Genomic DNA, 17,405 nt, shown 5'->3' with positions numbered 1-17,405 from the left:
TTGGCACCCTCTGTGTATGTGCTTTAATGAGATATAATTACATACCATATAATTCACCTATTTTAAGTTTCTAATTCATTGGATTATAGTATATTCGCAGGTATATAGTCATTGCCACAATCAATTGTAGAACATTTTCATCACCCTAAAAAGAAACCCTATACCCAGTAGTAGTCACTGTCCAGTCCCCCTCACCCTAACCTCTGGCAACCACTAGTGTGCTTTCTATCTCTATGGTTTTGCCTACTTGGGATATTTCATATAAACAGTCATAGAATATGTAATGTTTCATGACTGGTGTCTTTCATAGTGCCTATTTTTGAGGTTTATCTGTGCTGTAGCATTTATCAGGACTTTCATTCCTTTTTATGGCTGAATAATATTCCAGTATATGGATATACTACATTCTGTTTGCTTGTCAGTTCGTGAACATTTGGATTGTTTCCAACTTTTTTTTAAAGATTTTATTGGGGAATTGGGGAAGGGGAACAGCCAAGTTGTTGTCCTTCAGTCTTAGTTGTGGAGGGCGCAGCTAGCTCAGCTCCAAGTCCAGTCACCATCCAGCCACCCATCGGCAGCTCACGGCTGCTCAGCTCAAGGTGCCGTGTTCAATCTTAGTTGCGGGTGGGCATAGCCCACCATCCCATGTGGGAATCGAACCGGCAATCCTGTTGCTCAGAGCTCACGCTCTTAACCAACTGAGCCACTCGGCTGGCGCAGATTGTTTCTACTTTGCGTAGATTGTTTCCACTTTTTGACACTCAGGAATAATGCAGCTGTGAACATTTATGTTCAACTCTGTGTGTGGATGGGATGGATTCATTTTGCATTCTGCCTTCCCACCACTTACTTGCTATGGGACCATGAGCAACTACTTCAGTTCTCAGGGCCTCAGTTTTCTGAAAGTTTCTGGGAACAGGGAACACTGCTATCGCTCTCACAGTAGATAGATAACACTACATGTTGATAAAAGCAGCTATAATTTACTGAGTGCATTTATCTTATCATGATAGTCACTGGACATGTATTATGTCATTGAGTTCAGCCCCACAAGGGGCATGAGAGGATTTATTTCACAATTGATGTGGACCTGTGCTATAATGGGCTAACATCCTGCCTTGTTATAGCAAACCATTTGTCAGCTTGATGAATTTTCTTTCCCATGTATGTGTGGGAGAGAGAGCACACCCCACCTCCCCTACACTTGGCCTTTTCACATTATCAGGGGACATATTTCTTATCTTTCCTTCTGTACAATAAAAAAATAAAAATATATATACATCGACAAAAGTGCAGTGGCTGGAAGAGTTCTCTCCTGGTTCCATTATTCCTATTTTCCCTCCGCTGTGAGAATTGCATGTCACATATAGGGCTGGTTCCTTCATCCTGCATCCCAGAATAATTTGTGGGCTAGGGCCACAGCTAACTCACAAGGGACATTTCATGTGAGCAAGAATTAAACCTTTGTTCTGAAAGCCACTGAGTTTTGGGGGTCACTTGTTACTGCAGCATCGCCTAGTGAGAGCTGACAGATGCATTTAATCCTTACAATAATATGCGGGGAGGGCACTATTGTGATTCTATTTTATGAGGGCATTGAAGCTCAGAGAGCTTCAGTTCCTTTCTTGAGTTTATTCAGAAAGTGGCAGAGGGACACTTTTAAGTCCCAAGCCCAGTTATTCTGGCTTCAGAGCCTGTGCTTTCAAGAAGACGGAAGTATGTGGGCTGTGTTTGGTGAATGATGAGTAACCCAGTGTGGATGGAACACCTGGTACGCGTGTGGCATCAGACTTGCAGTATAGGTTTAGGGCAGATCCTCGAGTGCTGTGCCGATTGTGAAGCTTGCTAGGGCCAGATGGGCCCATAGACTCTACATTTGCCCACAACCCAACTTGTTCCAGAGCTTGCTCAGTTTTTCCCAAGTGCTGGTGAGAATGGCTTCCTGGGGGAAAGATGCCCACTTGTGGGGATTGTAAACTGTCTTCCTCCCAGTGATTGCTGAGATGCCCCTTCTCCAGAAAGCCTACTCACGCTGGCCGGAATAGAGTGAGTGACTTTCCTCTGACCATCCCTGCTAAGTGCAGGACCTCCTCCTCCTCCCCCAAATGCATTTTGGTTCCACATTTTTGCCTTCTCCCTAGATGTTTTGCACTTGTCGGTATAGCTCTTGGTTGTAAACTCCCAGAAGGTAGTAATTGCATCTATAGTAAAATCGTATTATGATTTTATGCGCAATCAACTTTAATTCAGTATTGAAATAACTCTACTTACAATCTGGACCCTCCCTCTACTTCCAATGCTTCATTAGTTACTCTTCTCCTCAGCTCTCACAATACTCTGTGTCTATCTCTGTCCTTGAATGATACTGTGTTGTAATGATAACACCTTGTGTTATAATTGCCACTTCACTTGCCTGTATCATGGCAGACTGGGAGTTTCAGCAAGGTCTGGGTTTAATTCATCTGTGTCATGAGTCTCCAGCACAAGCCCTGAACGGGCACTTAGTAAGAGTTTGTTGAGTGAATGATAATTACTTCTCGGTTTCATCTCCCACCCCCACCCCCACTAACTGTAAGCTCCTTCAAGACAAGGACTATATCTTATTAGACTCCTCAAGGCCAAGACAAGCATGGCATAGGGCATGAGCTCAATACATGTCTATTTCATTGGATTGGTGAGAATACATTCCATTCCAGGGGCAGAACACTTTAGAGTTACAAAGTATATTTATATACATTACCCAGTTGATCCTCTCGGCATCTTCAGATTCTCTCTGTCTAGTGTTCTTAAAGCCTTATCATGGGCTCTTTGCCTCCCTTGCTCCCACCCATTTCATCTTTGCATCTTCCCTCTCCCTCCTTCAAATCCTCTTGGAAGAAGGTCTGAGAAATGCACCCTCACCCCTCCCCCAGTATAAAGCAGCCTAAAAGGCTAGTTGTACTCTGATCTGCAAAAGTGGGAACCAAAATCTTGCTCCCACTTAGCAGTTTTGCCATCTTGGGCAGCTTCATTGGCCTCCCTGAGTCAGCTTTCTCTTCTGAAAATGGAGACAATAGGGGTTGTGAGGCTTAAATGAAGTAGTATAAATTGAGCCCCTATCATAGGCTCTGGCTGAGCTCAGTAAGTGGAAGTCCCTGTCTATGTGGAATGGAGGACTTTGAGTCATCAGAAAGCCAGTGGAAAGGGACTGTGTTTTAAAAACAAGCACGGCATGGGGTTGCCTGGTTTTGAGATCTCCGCTCCCTGTGAGCTGCCATCTCTGTCTGCCCCAGGCAAACTCAGGCCTCCTCTCCTGGTCAGCACCACGGACAGTTCCCTCAGCATCTGGCTGTGTGGGCACCGTACTTACTAGCATCTCAGCGGCCTTCAATTGCAAGTCACAGGTATTTTACGTACCACCAAGAGAGAGAAAACTTGTCAGAATTTAACTCTGACTTGCCATCAGTTATCATTCATATGTTAATTTTAGATATGTTGAAAAATGTATGTCTTAGAATCAATGAAATAATGTCAAATTGTGAGAAAGTATCAGTGAGCAGTTGACCATTGACCTTTGAACAGGTGAGTTATAGTAGCCAGCATTGACTGAATGCCTACTGCGTCCCAGGACTTGTTCACTCCTTTCTCTCCTGTCCTGGGTGCTCTCTGCCCTCTATACTTTCACTTAACACATATTATATTTGGGGAAGGTTAATGTGAACCAGATAGACAGTTAATTAACCATTTTCCCACCATCCTTCTTCCCAAGATATTCCAGACCTGAGTTTCACTTCTGAACATTGCTTCCTGCTGAAAGATAATCTAGTGTGTTAACTTTTTCAGTCCATGCTTAACCCATTTAAAAAGCATTTCAAATGTGTATCCTGTGACCCAACAACTTCACTCCTAAGTATGTGCCCAGAAGAAATGTGCACAGATAGTCACCAAAAGACACATACAAGAATGTCTTTGACGGCTATTTGAAACATCCCCAAATTGGAAGCTACCCAAATACGCATCAACAATGAAAAGGATGAAAATAATTTTGATATGTTCACACCATGTAAGACAATAAAACCGCAAGAATGAACTGCCATGAAACAGTCAATGTGGATGAGCCTCACGAACATAATGTTGAGTGGAAGAAGTCGTGATAAAGAATATATATTAGTATATAAATATACAAGGTAGGCAACACCAGTCTGTGCTGTTAGAAGTCAAGATAGTGCTACTCTGGGAGGGGAAGTCACTGCTACTTATGAGGGGCTTCTGGGGACATTGGTGATGTTTTGTTCCTTGATCGGAGTGCTGGTCTCATCGCTGAGTGCACTTTGTAAGCGCAGACCTGACTTTAAACCCAGCTCTGTCTTGTCCGGTGTAATCTTGGACAAGTTGCTGAACTGCTGTGACCCTCTTTCCTTTTCGTAAAATTAGGATAACAGTACTTGACTCTCAGAGTTATGGTTAAATTACACACACACACACACACACACACACACACACACGGTATATAAGTATACAGAGGGTGCCAAAAATGTATACACATTTTAAAAAAGGAAAAAACTGTATTGAAATTGTAATACTCAATATATACCGAGAACAAAAATGAATACAAGTCACATTTGATTTCTGCAATTACAAGGAGTGCTCACAGTGGTGACCATCAGCGTCCAGACATCTCTGATTACAGCGAACTACTGCTTGAGCAACATTGACCAAAGTGGTAACATCGCTTAAAATGTGTATACGTTTTTTTGGCACCCCTGTATACTATATATGCCTGGTACAGGGTAAGTGCTAAATAATATAACATATATAAATAAAATATGTTTTATATATATGTCTATATGTCTATATATATGTATATATATGTGTGTATACACACACACACACACATACACACACACATACGGTACAGGACAAGTGCTAAAAATAATGTTACCTGTTCTAGTAATTTATCATTGTCATCATTCTGTTATCCTTATGAACACTTGCTTTTGGGAGAAGCTACATTAAACACGTTCATATTCAGGTATAAACAACTGAATGAGACTTACTTGTTTTCTTTACTAGAGAATTTGCATTTTTCTTAGGGACACACCTAAAAATAAAGCCAACTGAATTAAACACACTGTAGTGGAACGGGCAATGCAGAGCGCTGTCCTAGGTGCTGAAGAGAAGTAACGGAGGAATGAGTTTACACTATTGACATCAACTAGGCTGACTGAGGACTGTGTTTCAAGGTGCAGCGGAATAGATACCCCAGTCAAGATGAAGATACAGGGCCCCTGGGGCTCAAGGAGTTTGATCAGGGATGTGCTTGTGTGGAAGACATGGCATTTGAATTCTGCAGTAGCGCACAGTGAGTTGTTTAATGATTTATGAAAAACGTGGTTTTTGGAGCCAGAAAGACCTGGGTCTGAATTCCAGCTCTGCCATTCACAGCTGTGTGTGTCCCTGGGAAAGTTACTTAACCTTCTTGATATTCATTTTATTTCCCTACAAAATTGGATAGAAATCTCATGACTTACGGTGAGAATTAAATGAGATGGTGTTTAGGTAAAACACTTGACATAGTATCTGGGAAAATGGTAATAATAATGTTAATAATAGCTACCTTTGTTGGGTGCTTACTGAGTACCATCACCCACCCAGGATGTCCTGAGGATTTAATGTTATATTACTACATTACCTCATTGTTATCTTTAATCCTCACAAAAGCCCTAAGAGTTTGGTGAGTGCCCAATAAATGATAAGTGTTATTTAAAGCTTAACCCTGGAGGGTGGTTAGAATTTTGATAGGGAAGCATGAGGAAAGGAGGGAAGTAAAGGAGAGGAAACCAGGATGAAGATGCACATGAGCGAAGAGGTACCTGGCTGGGCTGGGATGTGGAGACCGAGGGAGATTGGAGCAGGTGGGGAGGGACTCAGGTAAGGGAGAGGCTTGAATTCTTGGGTGCAACGATTGAACCTCATTTGGCAGGCAGTGGGGAGCCATTCTAGGGTTTAAAATAGGATCATAGCATGACTGAAGGTGTGACTTTTTAAATGAGTTTGTATTTTACCTTCATTTACATTCTAGAGTTACATTTAACTGTAAACCTTCAAGAGACATAGAAGCATACAAAAGAGAAACAAAATCTTCCAATGCCCTGGCTGGAGTGTAAACTGGTGCAGTTACTTTGGAAAATCACTTGGCGCAACGTCTGCTAAAGCTGAACAAATGCTGGCCCTGTGGCCCAGCAATTCCACTCCTAGGTATATTTCAGAGAGACCTGGGTACAAATGTTCATAAGGCCATGCACTGAAGTAATTATAGCAGCATTATTCTTAATAGCTCCAAACCGTGAAAAAAATCAAATGCCCATCAACAGTACAATGGATAAATAGAGTGTGGTATAGTCATACAGTGGAATATCACATAGCACTGGTGGTAAGCCATCTACAACCATATACAATAATGTGGGTGGATCTCATCCAATCAACATAATATTGAACAGAAGAAACCAGCCCCCTACCCCAAAGGCCATGCTCTGTATATAAAGTTCAAAACCAGGCAAAACTAATGTCTGGCATTAGAGATCAGAATAATGGCTACCCTTGTGGAGCAAGATAGAGACTGGAAGGGGGTGCACGAGTGGGCTTCAGGGATCCTAGTAATGTTGGTTCTTCGTCTGGGGGCAGGTACATGGGTATGTTTAGTTTGTAAAAATTCATCATGCTATACACTTAAGGTTTGTACACTTTTCTGTATACATCTTATACTTAGATTAAAAAGTTACCAAAAATGATCTTCCACACACCTGTAACAACCTTTCTCACTACAGTTATTCCCTATTAACAGTTTGGTTCATATCCTCCCAGATTTTTCTGTGCCTATGCATAAATACAAAGAAGATATGCATTATATAATATTACATATATATTGGGTTGTCAGAAAAGTCATGACACATTTTTGCGACAAAAAACATAGAAAAAATGTCATGATTTCTCCAACAACCCAATATTATATATAAGCTACCTATAACTTTACAAAAAATGGCATAATATTATACATACTGTCCAACAACATGCTTTTTTAACTTCACAGTGTGCTGATGCAATCTTCTATGTCACTGTATACTAGACCTAGCTGATTCTTTTTTAATGGTTGTACAGTATTTTACTGTGGGATGTGTCATTTTGTAAACCAGTCCCCTGTTGATGGACAGTAAATTCCAGCATTTCATTTGTGTAAACGATACTGTGGGGAACCTCTTCATGTGTATCTCTGTGTACTTTCGTGTAGAATGAATTGGGAGGGGTAGACTATCTTGGCCTGAAGTGGTAATTTAAGATAGTTCATCTGTTAGTGGGTGGGAAACAGGGAGGCCAGTTAGGAGGCTATTAAAATAGTTTAGATTTGAGATAATGAGGGTGGTTGGCGGTGAAAATGGACAAGAAGGGAGAGATAGAAGAGATATTAAGGGGGCCGGCTGAGTGGCGCGTTGGTTAAGAGCTGGCTTGGGACGCCAGAGGACCCCGGTTCGGATCCCACATATGAGTGCCAGTGACACTGCCCTCTACAGCTAAGATGCTGAACAACAGCTCAACCTGGAGTCGCCTGCGAGGCGTAGGCTGTGGCCCCTGCTGCAGTGGGTTGCCATGGGCTACCGTATGTAGCCAGCAGCCAGCATGAGCGGCCAGCAGCCGCCGTGAGCGGCCGTCCAGAAGCCAGTGACTGATCTGCCTCACCCGGGAAGAGCGCAATGATGGTGCCAACTTGGGCCAGTGAAGCAACGTCCTCCACAACTAGACTGAAGACCAAAAGGACAGCAACTTGTCTGTTCCCCTTCCCCCAATTCCCCAGCACTGTTCCCATCCCCCAATTCCCCAATAAAAATCTTAAAAAATATATATATATTAAGGGCAAAGACTTGCTGTAGCTTGGCATCTGGTGGGAGAAGGAAAAAAGTCAGAGAGCTCTTTGAGGGTCTGAGTCTGGGTGGCTGGATGGTTGGGAACATACATTAGAAGGAGCTCATCCAAACTCCATTGATTTGTACATCACAGTGGCCAGCCATAATCGGTACCCAAAGTTGACAGGACTCCAACTCTGGGGCTCTCCAGTGGAGTGTTAGGATAACCATGGGTGATGAAGCCTCTTATCAATGGAGGCCAGACTTAGGGTTTAACATCTTTATGAGGGCTTCTCCCTGAACAGGAGGGCACTCCATAGATGCTTCTTAAGGGAAGGAAGAAGGTGCCACCCTTCAGGGGCCGGGGACTGAGACGAGGCCCTTGTGCGTGGTCGTGAGCAGTCATTGGAGACTGCTTTAGTAAGCCGTGTGAACGCAGCGGCGGAGTGGAAGCCACGCTAAGGCGAGAGTGCGTGGTTGGCGACATGGTGGGAGAGGCTGTTCTCTGAAGTGCGCTGGTTGAAGGGGGTGGTGGAAGAAGTGAAGCCTGGAGCAAGCTGGCAGGAGGAATGAAAGAGCCAGAAGACGCAGAGGTGGCAGATTCAGGGTCCAGAGAAGACCAGTGGTGGGAGGAGTTACCGGTGAGGACGGGAGGAGGTGGGAGGGCAAGAACAGATGGCAGATGGGCTTTGGCAAGGAGAAGGGTCACCCCTTCCTCTCAGAGAGGAGGGGGCGGGAGGGCTGAGGGGCAGGTTGGAAGGTCTGAGGATGGTGAAATTTGGAGTGAGAAAGAGCAAGACAAAGAAACACGTCTTCTCAGTCAAATAGGAGAAAGGTCATCTGTTGGGATGGATGGGGCGGGGCGGGGAGTGGGAACGCACTGGGAAAGTCACTTTGGGGACCGTGACTGCGTGAGCAAGAGATGGCCAATGGAAAGGTTAGATGGCTGAGGTTAGATGGTGGACCTTGTTGGTGTGGTTGGGTCCCCAGACTGGGAACTCATGAGGTGGGGAAGGTGTTATGTCAGAGGGAACATGAAAGACAGCTGGCGTGGGCAGATTTGGGAGGTACTGAGAGGTCTTTCTCTGCAGCAGCTGTGGCTACTTTTGTTTGGCACCTACTATGTGCCAGGTACTGTGGTGGATGTACTGTCATTTAACCCCCTCAACAGCTCTGTGGGGTAGGTCCTGCCCAACTTGCTCAAGGTCAGCTTGCCTGGGACTCTGCCTGGGCTGTGCGATTGCAAAGCCAGGCTCACCTGGGTGAATCCATACCTGTGCTGGGGCCCAAATAGAGGACAGGATGTGGAATGTTGTGGGGCTGTTGCGTGGCACACAGGTGTGAAGCCCACCTCTCCAAACCTCCTCCTCAGTCTCAGCGGGGACCGAGTTGTCATGTTTTGGTCCTCCGTCTTCCTGGAGAAATAAATCAGATCCTGGTGGGTGGGGACGAGCTGGCGTGGAGCTCCAGAGCAGTGCTCAGTGGGGAGGTAAACATCCCAGGCAGGCGTCTGCAGCCTGCCTGCGGGTGCTGGTCGTGGGTCCGGTGAGGAGGGGGTGCTTGTCCCCTGACATATGTGCTTGTGCGTATCTGTGAGTTTTTGAGTGATCACGTGTGTGCGGAATGTTTGCTGTGCCTCTATACTTGCTATACACCAAGAAATATATGAGTAGGCTGCAGATAGAAATTAGGGAAAGAACAAATAGTGAAGTGACGGGAACACAGACATAAGGACCACATACATTCTGCCACGTGTTCAGAAACACTCAGGGTGACATACCCAGAAGTACAGAGTCAGTTTCTCCCTGTGCTTTTTTGAGTGGGTTGGCACATCCTTCGTCTATAGATATGCATCTCTGCATGTGACTGGCCTCAGAAACACAGCATGATAGGTCTGTGGACACTCAGACCTACATAAACACACTCTGTGTCTTTGCACGTGTGTTCCTGGGTACGTGTGCATATGTTACTGTGCGTTTTTCTGAGTATGTGGGCGCCTGTGTCTGAATAGCGCAGACACATGTGAGAGACACGCACTCTGAGAAACACAGCATCTGTGTGTGTGTGTGTGTGTGTGTGTGTGTTTGTTTGTGTCTTAAAGTCAGGAGGAAGGGGACACCATCGTTGAGCTGGGAGGCCAGTGGAAGATGTCCTGGCCTCACTCTGTCCCCTGGCATGCGACATGCAGACCCAGCTCTTCTGTCTTCTTGCCAAGAAGGATGAAGGGGTTTGGGTGGCACTGCTCTCCCCCAGGTCCAGGAAGGTCTTGGATAGGATGACTTAATCACAGAGTAGAAGTGCAGGAGTGAGCTGCTGTGCGGGAGGCGTTGTTCAAGGGGAGGAAATAGCAAGGGCAGAGGGAGGGCCATTTGTCCTCACAAAAATCTTGTTGTTTGGCCATTTTACAGTTGGGGAAACCGAGGCACAGCGAAGCTGAGTGATTCTCCCAAAGTCTCACAGCCAGTGAGAAAGAGACCCAGGATTTGAGCCTAGGATGCCTGATCTCATAGCCCATGGTCTAAATCAGCAGTCCTCAAAATCAGGGGTGACTTTTGCCCCCGGGGGATGTTTGGCAATGTCTGGAGACATTTTTGATGGCCACAGCTGGACGGGAAGGTGCTATTAGCATTTACTGGGTAGAGGCCAGGGGTACCGTCAGACCTTCTACAATGCACAGGATGCCCCAACAACAAAGCAATATCTCATCCAAGCTGCCAGTTGTGCTGGGGTTGAGAAACCCAGGTCCAAATCCATGCAAAGCACTTAAAGAGAATATGACACATAGTAGGTGCTCAATAAATAGTAGCTGGTGAGGGGGAGAAGTGATTTGGAGGAGGTTGCAGCAGAGAAGTGAATTCAAGTGGAGAGAAACGGTACATGTAAATGAACCTGTCAGTTAAGAGAACTCACGGGCTACTGTTTGGGGTGGGTGACAAGGACAGGCTGTCCTGAGGAGGGTGGGTGCAGGTGAGACCTGTGGGGGGAAGAGGTTGATGGACTGGGGATGGGGCCAAAGCTGGTCAGCCACCAGCCACTGAAATCCTAACCAGATGTCTCGCCTCTCTGTCCCTCCCGCCCCGTGTCTCTCTCCCCACTGCTCTTGGCCTCTCTGCCCAGAAGGGGACAGCCGGAGGCTGAAGGGAGCCATCCAGAGGAGCACAGAGACGGGCCTGGCGGTAGAGATGCCCAGCCGGACCCTGCGCCAGGCCAGCCATGAGTCCATTGAGGACAGCATGAACAGCTACGGCTCGGAGGGCAAGTGAGTGTGGGGCCCGGCCAGCCCGCTGGCCATCCTGGCCCTCGGTCTTCTCTCGCGTGGGGCGGGAGGGCCTTAGGCTGGGAGGGGCCCTGGCTCAGGGCTCCTGGGCCATCCCATCTTCAGGAGGGAGGTGATGGAGCAAGGAGCCTCTGAGGACGAGTGAGGGGAGCCAGACTTTGGTGACTGACTGCTTAGATTTGAATCCTGGCTCCATGGCTCGCCAGCTGTGTGACCTTGGTCCAATCACCTCTCTGTGCCTCAGTTTCCTCACCTGTGAAATGAGGGTACTACTAATCTCATAGCGGTATTATGAAGGTTAAATGGGTTAGCTTTTATAAAGAGCTAGGACAGTGCTCAGCCTTGCTCCCCCCCATTTCGGGCCCTGCCTTGCCGCTGGGGGCTTCTGCTGCCTGAAAGCTGTCCCACCCCCAGCAGCTCCTAAACTGGCCATCTCCGGCCTCTGTGAATGGCCTTGCTTGGCAGATGCTGCCGTTCCACCCACCTCTTAGGGAGACTTTCCGGAGGACGAGAAGAGGAGGAGGACAGGCGGACGGGAGAGGAGGAGGAGGAAGGGAACAAATGTTTTCTTTAACCTGAGAAGCTTGGCAAGGCAGCAAAACTTGGAGGAAGATATTCTGGGCACCTAGATAGCCGTGGGTCCCTGCTGAGTTTCAGAGGGTCAGGAGGTTTGAGTCCTAGTCCTGGCTCTGCCACTGACCCCCGAGTGACCTTGGGCATGTTCCTTGGTCTGCTTAAGCTCCGGGAGGCCAGCACATATCTCATCTGTAGGCTTCCAAGCAGGTTGGAGGACCAGGTCACGGGAGGGCAGCATGGTGCCGTGAGCAGCCACAGGAAGTCAAACCCACATTTCCATTTTATAGAACAGGAGATAAAGGCTCAGAGACGCCACACAGCTTCCTCCAAGGAGAACAGCATAGGAGGGTTTTGTGAAGAAGAAATGAGATGATGCCTGCATGGCAGGTGCTTGGGAGGTGGCTGTTGTTGTCACTTGTTATCATGTGTTTTAAGGACCCAGAGAGACTGCTTACATTACAGAGAAGTTCAAACCCAGAACTCGAGTCCGACAACCTTGGCTTGTACCTCATTTCTGCTTCTTAGTAGCTGTGTGACTTTGGGGGAAGTTACTTGTCTTCTCTGAGTCCAGTTTCTTCACCTACAGAAAGAGGACAATAGTACGGACCACTAATAAAGCTGTTGTGAGGGTTAAATGAGTTAATGTACTCTTATGTGACAGCACTTAGAACAGTGACTGGCACCCAGCAAGCGGTATTTATGATTCCCTATGATGATTGTTGTCTGTGGTTGACTCAGCCGCTGTTAGTTGGGTATTTCACTCCTTGAGGCCAGTTGCATCCTAACGGATACAGTGAGCCCCCCAAATACAATCGTGTCTATATAAGTGCTTAGCACAGAGTAAACCCGGAATAAGTATTAGCTGTGATGATTATGATTACTAGAAGGCTGTGGGTGGGTGTCTTGAGCCCAAGTGAGGAAGGATAGGGTGGGTCGGAGGGTGTGTGGTCCAGCAGGAGGCAGTTTTTCCCCCGAGGGGCTGAGCCCAGACAGGTGCTGCCACCCTGCCCAACATCTGGCCGAGGAAGGGAAGGTGAAGGGACAGGTAGCGACCTTGAGCTGTGGTCGGCCTCCCCCTTGTTCTGGAGGTATTTTTGGCACTGGCAGGACTCAGATGCCAAGCTCTGAAGCAGGAGGGGGTGTGACCATCCTCCTTCTGGGCTCCTGCCAGCCCAGCTGCGGCTGATAGGAAGCCAGCATGCCTGAGCGGGAGCCCCCCAAGCCTGTGGCCCTGGGCGCTTCCAGGTCTGTCTGCCGCAGGCACTGGATCACCACCGGGCATGTGTATTCCTGCAAGTGGGCACAGGGCTGCTCCCATGCGGCGCTTCACCTCAGCAAATGGCATCGAGCACCTACGGTGTGTCAGACCATTGAGGCGGGCGCCTCCGGGACCCTGCCTTCTTCTGACCAAGTAACTAGCAGTGTGGTGAGAGCTGCCAAATGCCGAAGAGAACTTTGGGAAGGCTGCGTCCCCCTCAGGTCTTGGCGCACGTGGGTTGGGCCATCCTATGAGTGAAGATCTGTGGGCTCCAGGTTACACGGTACCAGCGAACAGTGGCTTCAGCTCTCGCTCTTCGAGGAGTGGTCCACAGCCGAGCAGCAGCAGCAGCAGCAACAGCAGCCTCCTCCGGAGCTTGGGAGACACACAGACCCACTGATGAGAATCTGCATTTTAGTGAGGTCCCCAGGTGGTTCGTGTGTACAATGAGATTGAGCAGCCCTGGCTTCACAGTGATGATGTCCAAGAGCAGCGGTTCTCAACCTTCCTAATGCCGCGACCCCTTAACACAGTTCCTCATGTTGTGGGGACCCCCAACCATAAAATTGTTTTCGTTGCTACTCTATAACTGTAATTTTGCTACTGTTATGAATCATAATGCAAATATCTGTTTGTTTTCCGATGGTCTTTGGCGACCCCTGTGAAAGGGTCATTTGACCCTCAAAGGGGTCGTGACCCACAGGTTGAGAACCGCTGTCCTAGAGTAACACGTAGAGAGCGTGGGCTGTGTGTTCAGTGCCTTTAAGATGTTGACTCCTTTAATTCTCGTGACAGCCTGAAGATGCTGGGACTGTTCATATCCCCGTTTTACAGACAAGAAAACGGAAGCCGAGAGAGGTTAATTAGCTTGCCCAAGGTCATACAGCCAGTTACATGGCTCCAAATGCTGCGATTCAAATTCAGATGTTTGGAGTCTGCCCTTAACGATTGCCCTTGACTCTTTTCCCTCATATAATGGCTGCATCTATCAAGATTCCTGGAAGGGCCCCAAGCCGCTCCATCTTCTCCCTCTGCAGACCTCAGCATGTTGGACTGATTCTGGTTTATCTGCTGAAGCTGGAGAAGGGCTTTCTTCCTCTGATCCCCTTTCTGCCTAATTGAAAATTGAGGTTCAGTGAGTCACGGTTGGAAAGGAACAGCACTGGGTTTGGCAACCAGCCAAACTCCCCTCCACCAGCAGGTCCATCTCCCCTAGACAAAGGGCCAGGGGTTCAAGCCTCCTGAGAAAGGGCCATGAGAACAGCACTTCCCCGGGCCCCCCTGAATCCTGAGATACTCCCTGGACCATCTGCTTTAGTTTAGGTTCCTGAGAGCCAGACCTGAGACATGGAGTTGCGTGCAGGTGATTCCAGAAAGAAGGCAGAGGAGGTGTCCAGTAATGTGGGCACTGAGAAGCCAGCTGCCTCTGTGGGCAGCCGGAGCTTAGTCCTGATGGGAGCCAGTGTGGACCATGCCCCTGAGAGTCATCCCCCAGGAGGCGAGGGAGCTGACGTATTTATACCCCGACTCGCATCAGTTACCGGCTGGCGCTCCTGCCTTTCCGGCAGCACAGTGGGCTCTGGAGGCCAGAGGTGTTCCTCGGGGCCAGGGAGACACATGTGCTGGCAGTTAGAAGTCAGAGTGATGTGGCGAGGGTGAGGGAATATGGTGGTGGGGGGACCAGCAGAGGCTGCCACCCTGCCTGAGTGCGTAGTGCCACCATCTCCTAGCTGCCCAACCAGAAACCTGGGGTTCTCCCAGGTGGGCCCCCCTCTCTCACACTGCAAATCCAATCTGTAATTGGGCTCTGCCATTTCACTCCTAATTATCTCTGGACTCCATCTGTTTCTCCCCATCCCCACCCTCTCGTCAAGGCCACTCATCACTCTTGCCTGGATACCTTCAAGTCCCCATTTTGGTCTAAACGCTGTAACCTGTCCCTCGGCACTCATTTTCCCTGACCTCTGCCAGCCTCGCCCAGTCTCCAGCCATGTGTCCCCACCCCAGCACCCTGAACCTCTTATGCGCCCCTCTGTCTCACCTCCAGGTCCTTCATACGTTACCCCCCTCTACCTGGCACCCCCTTTCCTACCCCTACTCCCTCTCCACCCTCTGACTCATTCCTCCTCCAGACCTCAGCTAAGAACTGGCACATACGCTTTATCTCATGTGCCAACTCCAGTTAATTGATGATGGCCCCCGGAGTGGTGTGTTGAGAAGGATTCTGGAGCCCAGTCCAGGCTTGGCAGGAGTGTCGAGGTTGATTAGCAATGTCTGCCCGGGGCGTGGGCAGGGGATGCGGACCAGCACGACCCGCAATTCCTCTGGGTGTGTCAGTAGCTGCCACAGCCCATTCTGCCCCCGTCCCCCAGCACCTCCATAGCACCCTCTACTCTATTGAAATTGTCACATCTATGTCTGTCTAGATAGTGAGTTCAGTGCCTGCCTAGCACGGGTCCTGGCCACAGGTGATCCTCTGCAAATTTTGATAAAGGGTAGGAATTATGAAGAGAAGCATGCACATATTCCACCCCACCCCTCCTCCCCACCCCTCCCCCCAAGTCTCCTTCATCACACAGAATCGGGGCCCCAACGTCCTCAGAACTGGCTGCCAGTGCCCCCTGCCCCGCCCCTTCCCTCTGCATCGTTGTCCTGAGGTGTCTGGGTCACTGTGCCCACAGCCCTGGAAAGCAGATGTGAGCTGATGGCAGGGCCACCTCACCTGGATGCGTTCCTGCCAAAGCTTGTTCCTAATCCCCACAGGCCCAGAGGGCCAGACGGGTGGTCAGAACACCCTTTCTCTTCCCCACCTCTGCTTTTAGCAGTCATCATGCCTGAAGGACAAACCAGGACTGGATGTGGCCATGGGCTAGGAGATGGGGGGTTATGAGCATTTGACTGCCAGGTTCTGTTCTGAGACGTTTATCTCATTTAAGACTTAAACAGCACTGAGGAGATAGCCTATCACTGTTAATTCCTACTTCACCGAAAAGGAACCCCAGGCTCTGAGAAGTGAAGAATGTGTCTCCACAACTAGTGAGTGGGGGAGTCAGGATTCAAATCCGGGCGTGCCTCACCCCAAAGCATGGACTGCAAAGCCCTGTGCTCTGCTCTGGGCGAGGCGGCAGGCCCCTTGGGGCACATGGAGACCATAGAGCAGCGTGGTTACCTAGGCCTGCCACTTACTAGCAGGGTGATCTTGGTTGGCTTACTTAACATTTCTGTGCCTTGTTTCCCCCTTCTGTGAAATGGGCATTGATAATGAGTACCTAGCTTTCATGGAGTTGTTAAATGAGGATTCAGTGAGTGAATATTGATAACTTAATACTATAGCGCTTGGCTCATGACCTAGTTTTTGATAAATAAAGTAAAAAATAAATCCAATCCCTGGCTTCATACCCACGAACCACACTCTTGGGGCAGGGGCAGGGGGGAGGGGTGGGTTTGGCGATGTCTCAAATGCTGGACAAGCCGGAGTCAGGATTGTGCAATGCTGTGCATCCCGGCATACAGTCAGTTCGCTAAAATGCTTGCTTTGCAAACGAGAATTGGTTCCCAACACGATTGAGGTATTAGGGAATAATGTGAGCATAGCACACGTTTTTCCTTTGCTCAGGTGCGATTTCATCCATGAGAAGCACTAGGTGAACGCAGAAAATTGCACCCCTATAGTAATACACAAAACATACCTCGAACATCTCCCTGCTCCCTCAGCTTGTGTGTTAGCCCATCCACACCTGGCGTTGCCACTTTCCCCCCCATTTCAACAGCCCTCTGTCCCTCCTTGCAGTAACCCTTAGGCTGCAATCCTTCTGACACTCATTTCCACAAGCAAACTTCAGATCATCTTCAAACAAGCTGAAGCACCATGTTTATGATATGCGTGCATTTCTTAACCATTTAACACGTGTAAGACCGTGCTCCCATTTTTACTATGATCCTGGCTTGAACTGACTGTATGGCAGGCTCAGCCAGTCCGTGGATGGGACGGTGGATGGATGGGTGGACAGGTGGGCCGGGTGGCGGTGAATGGATGGACAGAGAGCCTGTAAAACACTAAAACCTTTCAGAACCATGTAACCCATAAACACCACGAGGGCAGTGCAGCCTTTTCGTTTCAGATGCAATTGAGACAGGTCTGGAAAAGAGAGTAGAGTTCAAATCCCCCAATAACCCATTCCTCTAATCATCTAGAGCACAGAAAATCCAGGGTCAAACTGAGCTCGAAGATGAATAACAAAGGACAAATGGGTTTCAGCTCCTCAGACAAAACTAACAGGATTTGAAATGCTGGTAATCTCATTTCACCATTAACACAAAATAAAAGGCCAGTGGAACATGGGTTGCAGTCCTGTTTCAAGCCTCTGTGTGGCATGTGCCCCTGGGTGGAACCAGCAGCTGCAACCCTCCCCCCCCC

General features: G+C 48.4%; 1 protein-coding gene across 2 annotated transcripts in view; it reads left to right on the top strand.

Moving 5' to 3' along the window:
• RIMS4 (regulating synaptic membrane exocytosis 4) overlaps positions 1-17,405 on the top strand; it is a 56,168-nt gene that overhangs the window by 25,912 nt on the left and 12,851 nt on the right. Inside the window, exon 2 of one of the 2 annotated variants that reach the window (XM_019636891.1) lies at positions 10,998-11,136. In XM_019636891.1, the coding sequence (XP_019492436.1) occupies positions 10,998-11,136 (139 nt within the window). Of the gene's footprint in view, positions 1-10,994; positions 11,137-17,405 lie in introns of both variants that reach the window. The other variant, XM_019636890.1, reaches the window with a different exon arrangement.

Source organism: Hipposideros armiger, unplaced genomic scaffold, assembly GCF_001890085.2.
Source record: "Hipposideros armiger isolate ML-2016 unplaced genomic scaffold, ASM189008v1 scaffold_31, whole genome shotgun sequence".
NCBI lineage: Eukaryota > Metazoa > Chordata > Mammalia > Chiroptera > Hipposideridae > Hipposideros > Hipposideros armiger.
Note: the sequence above shows the minus strand (reverse complement) of the source record. Positions and strands in the feature narration are given on the sequence as shown.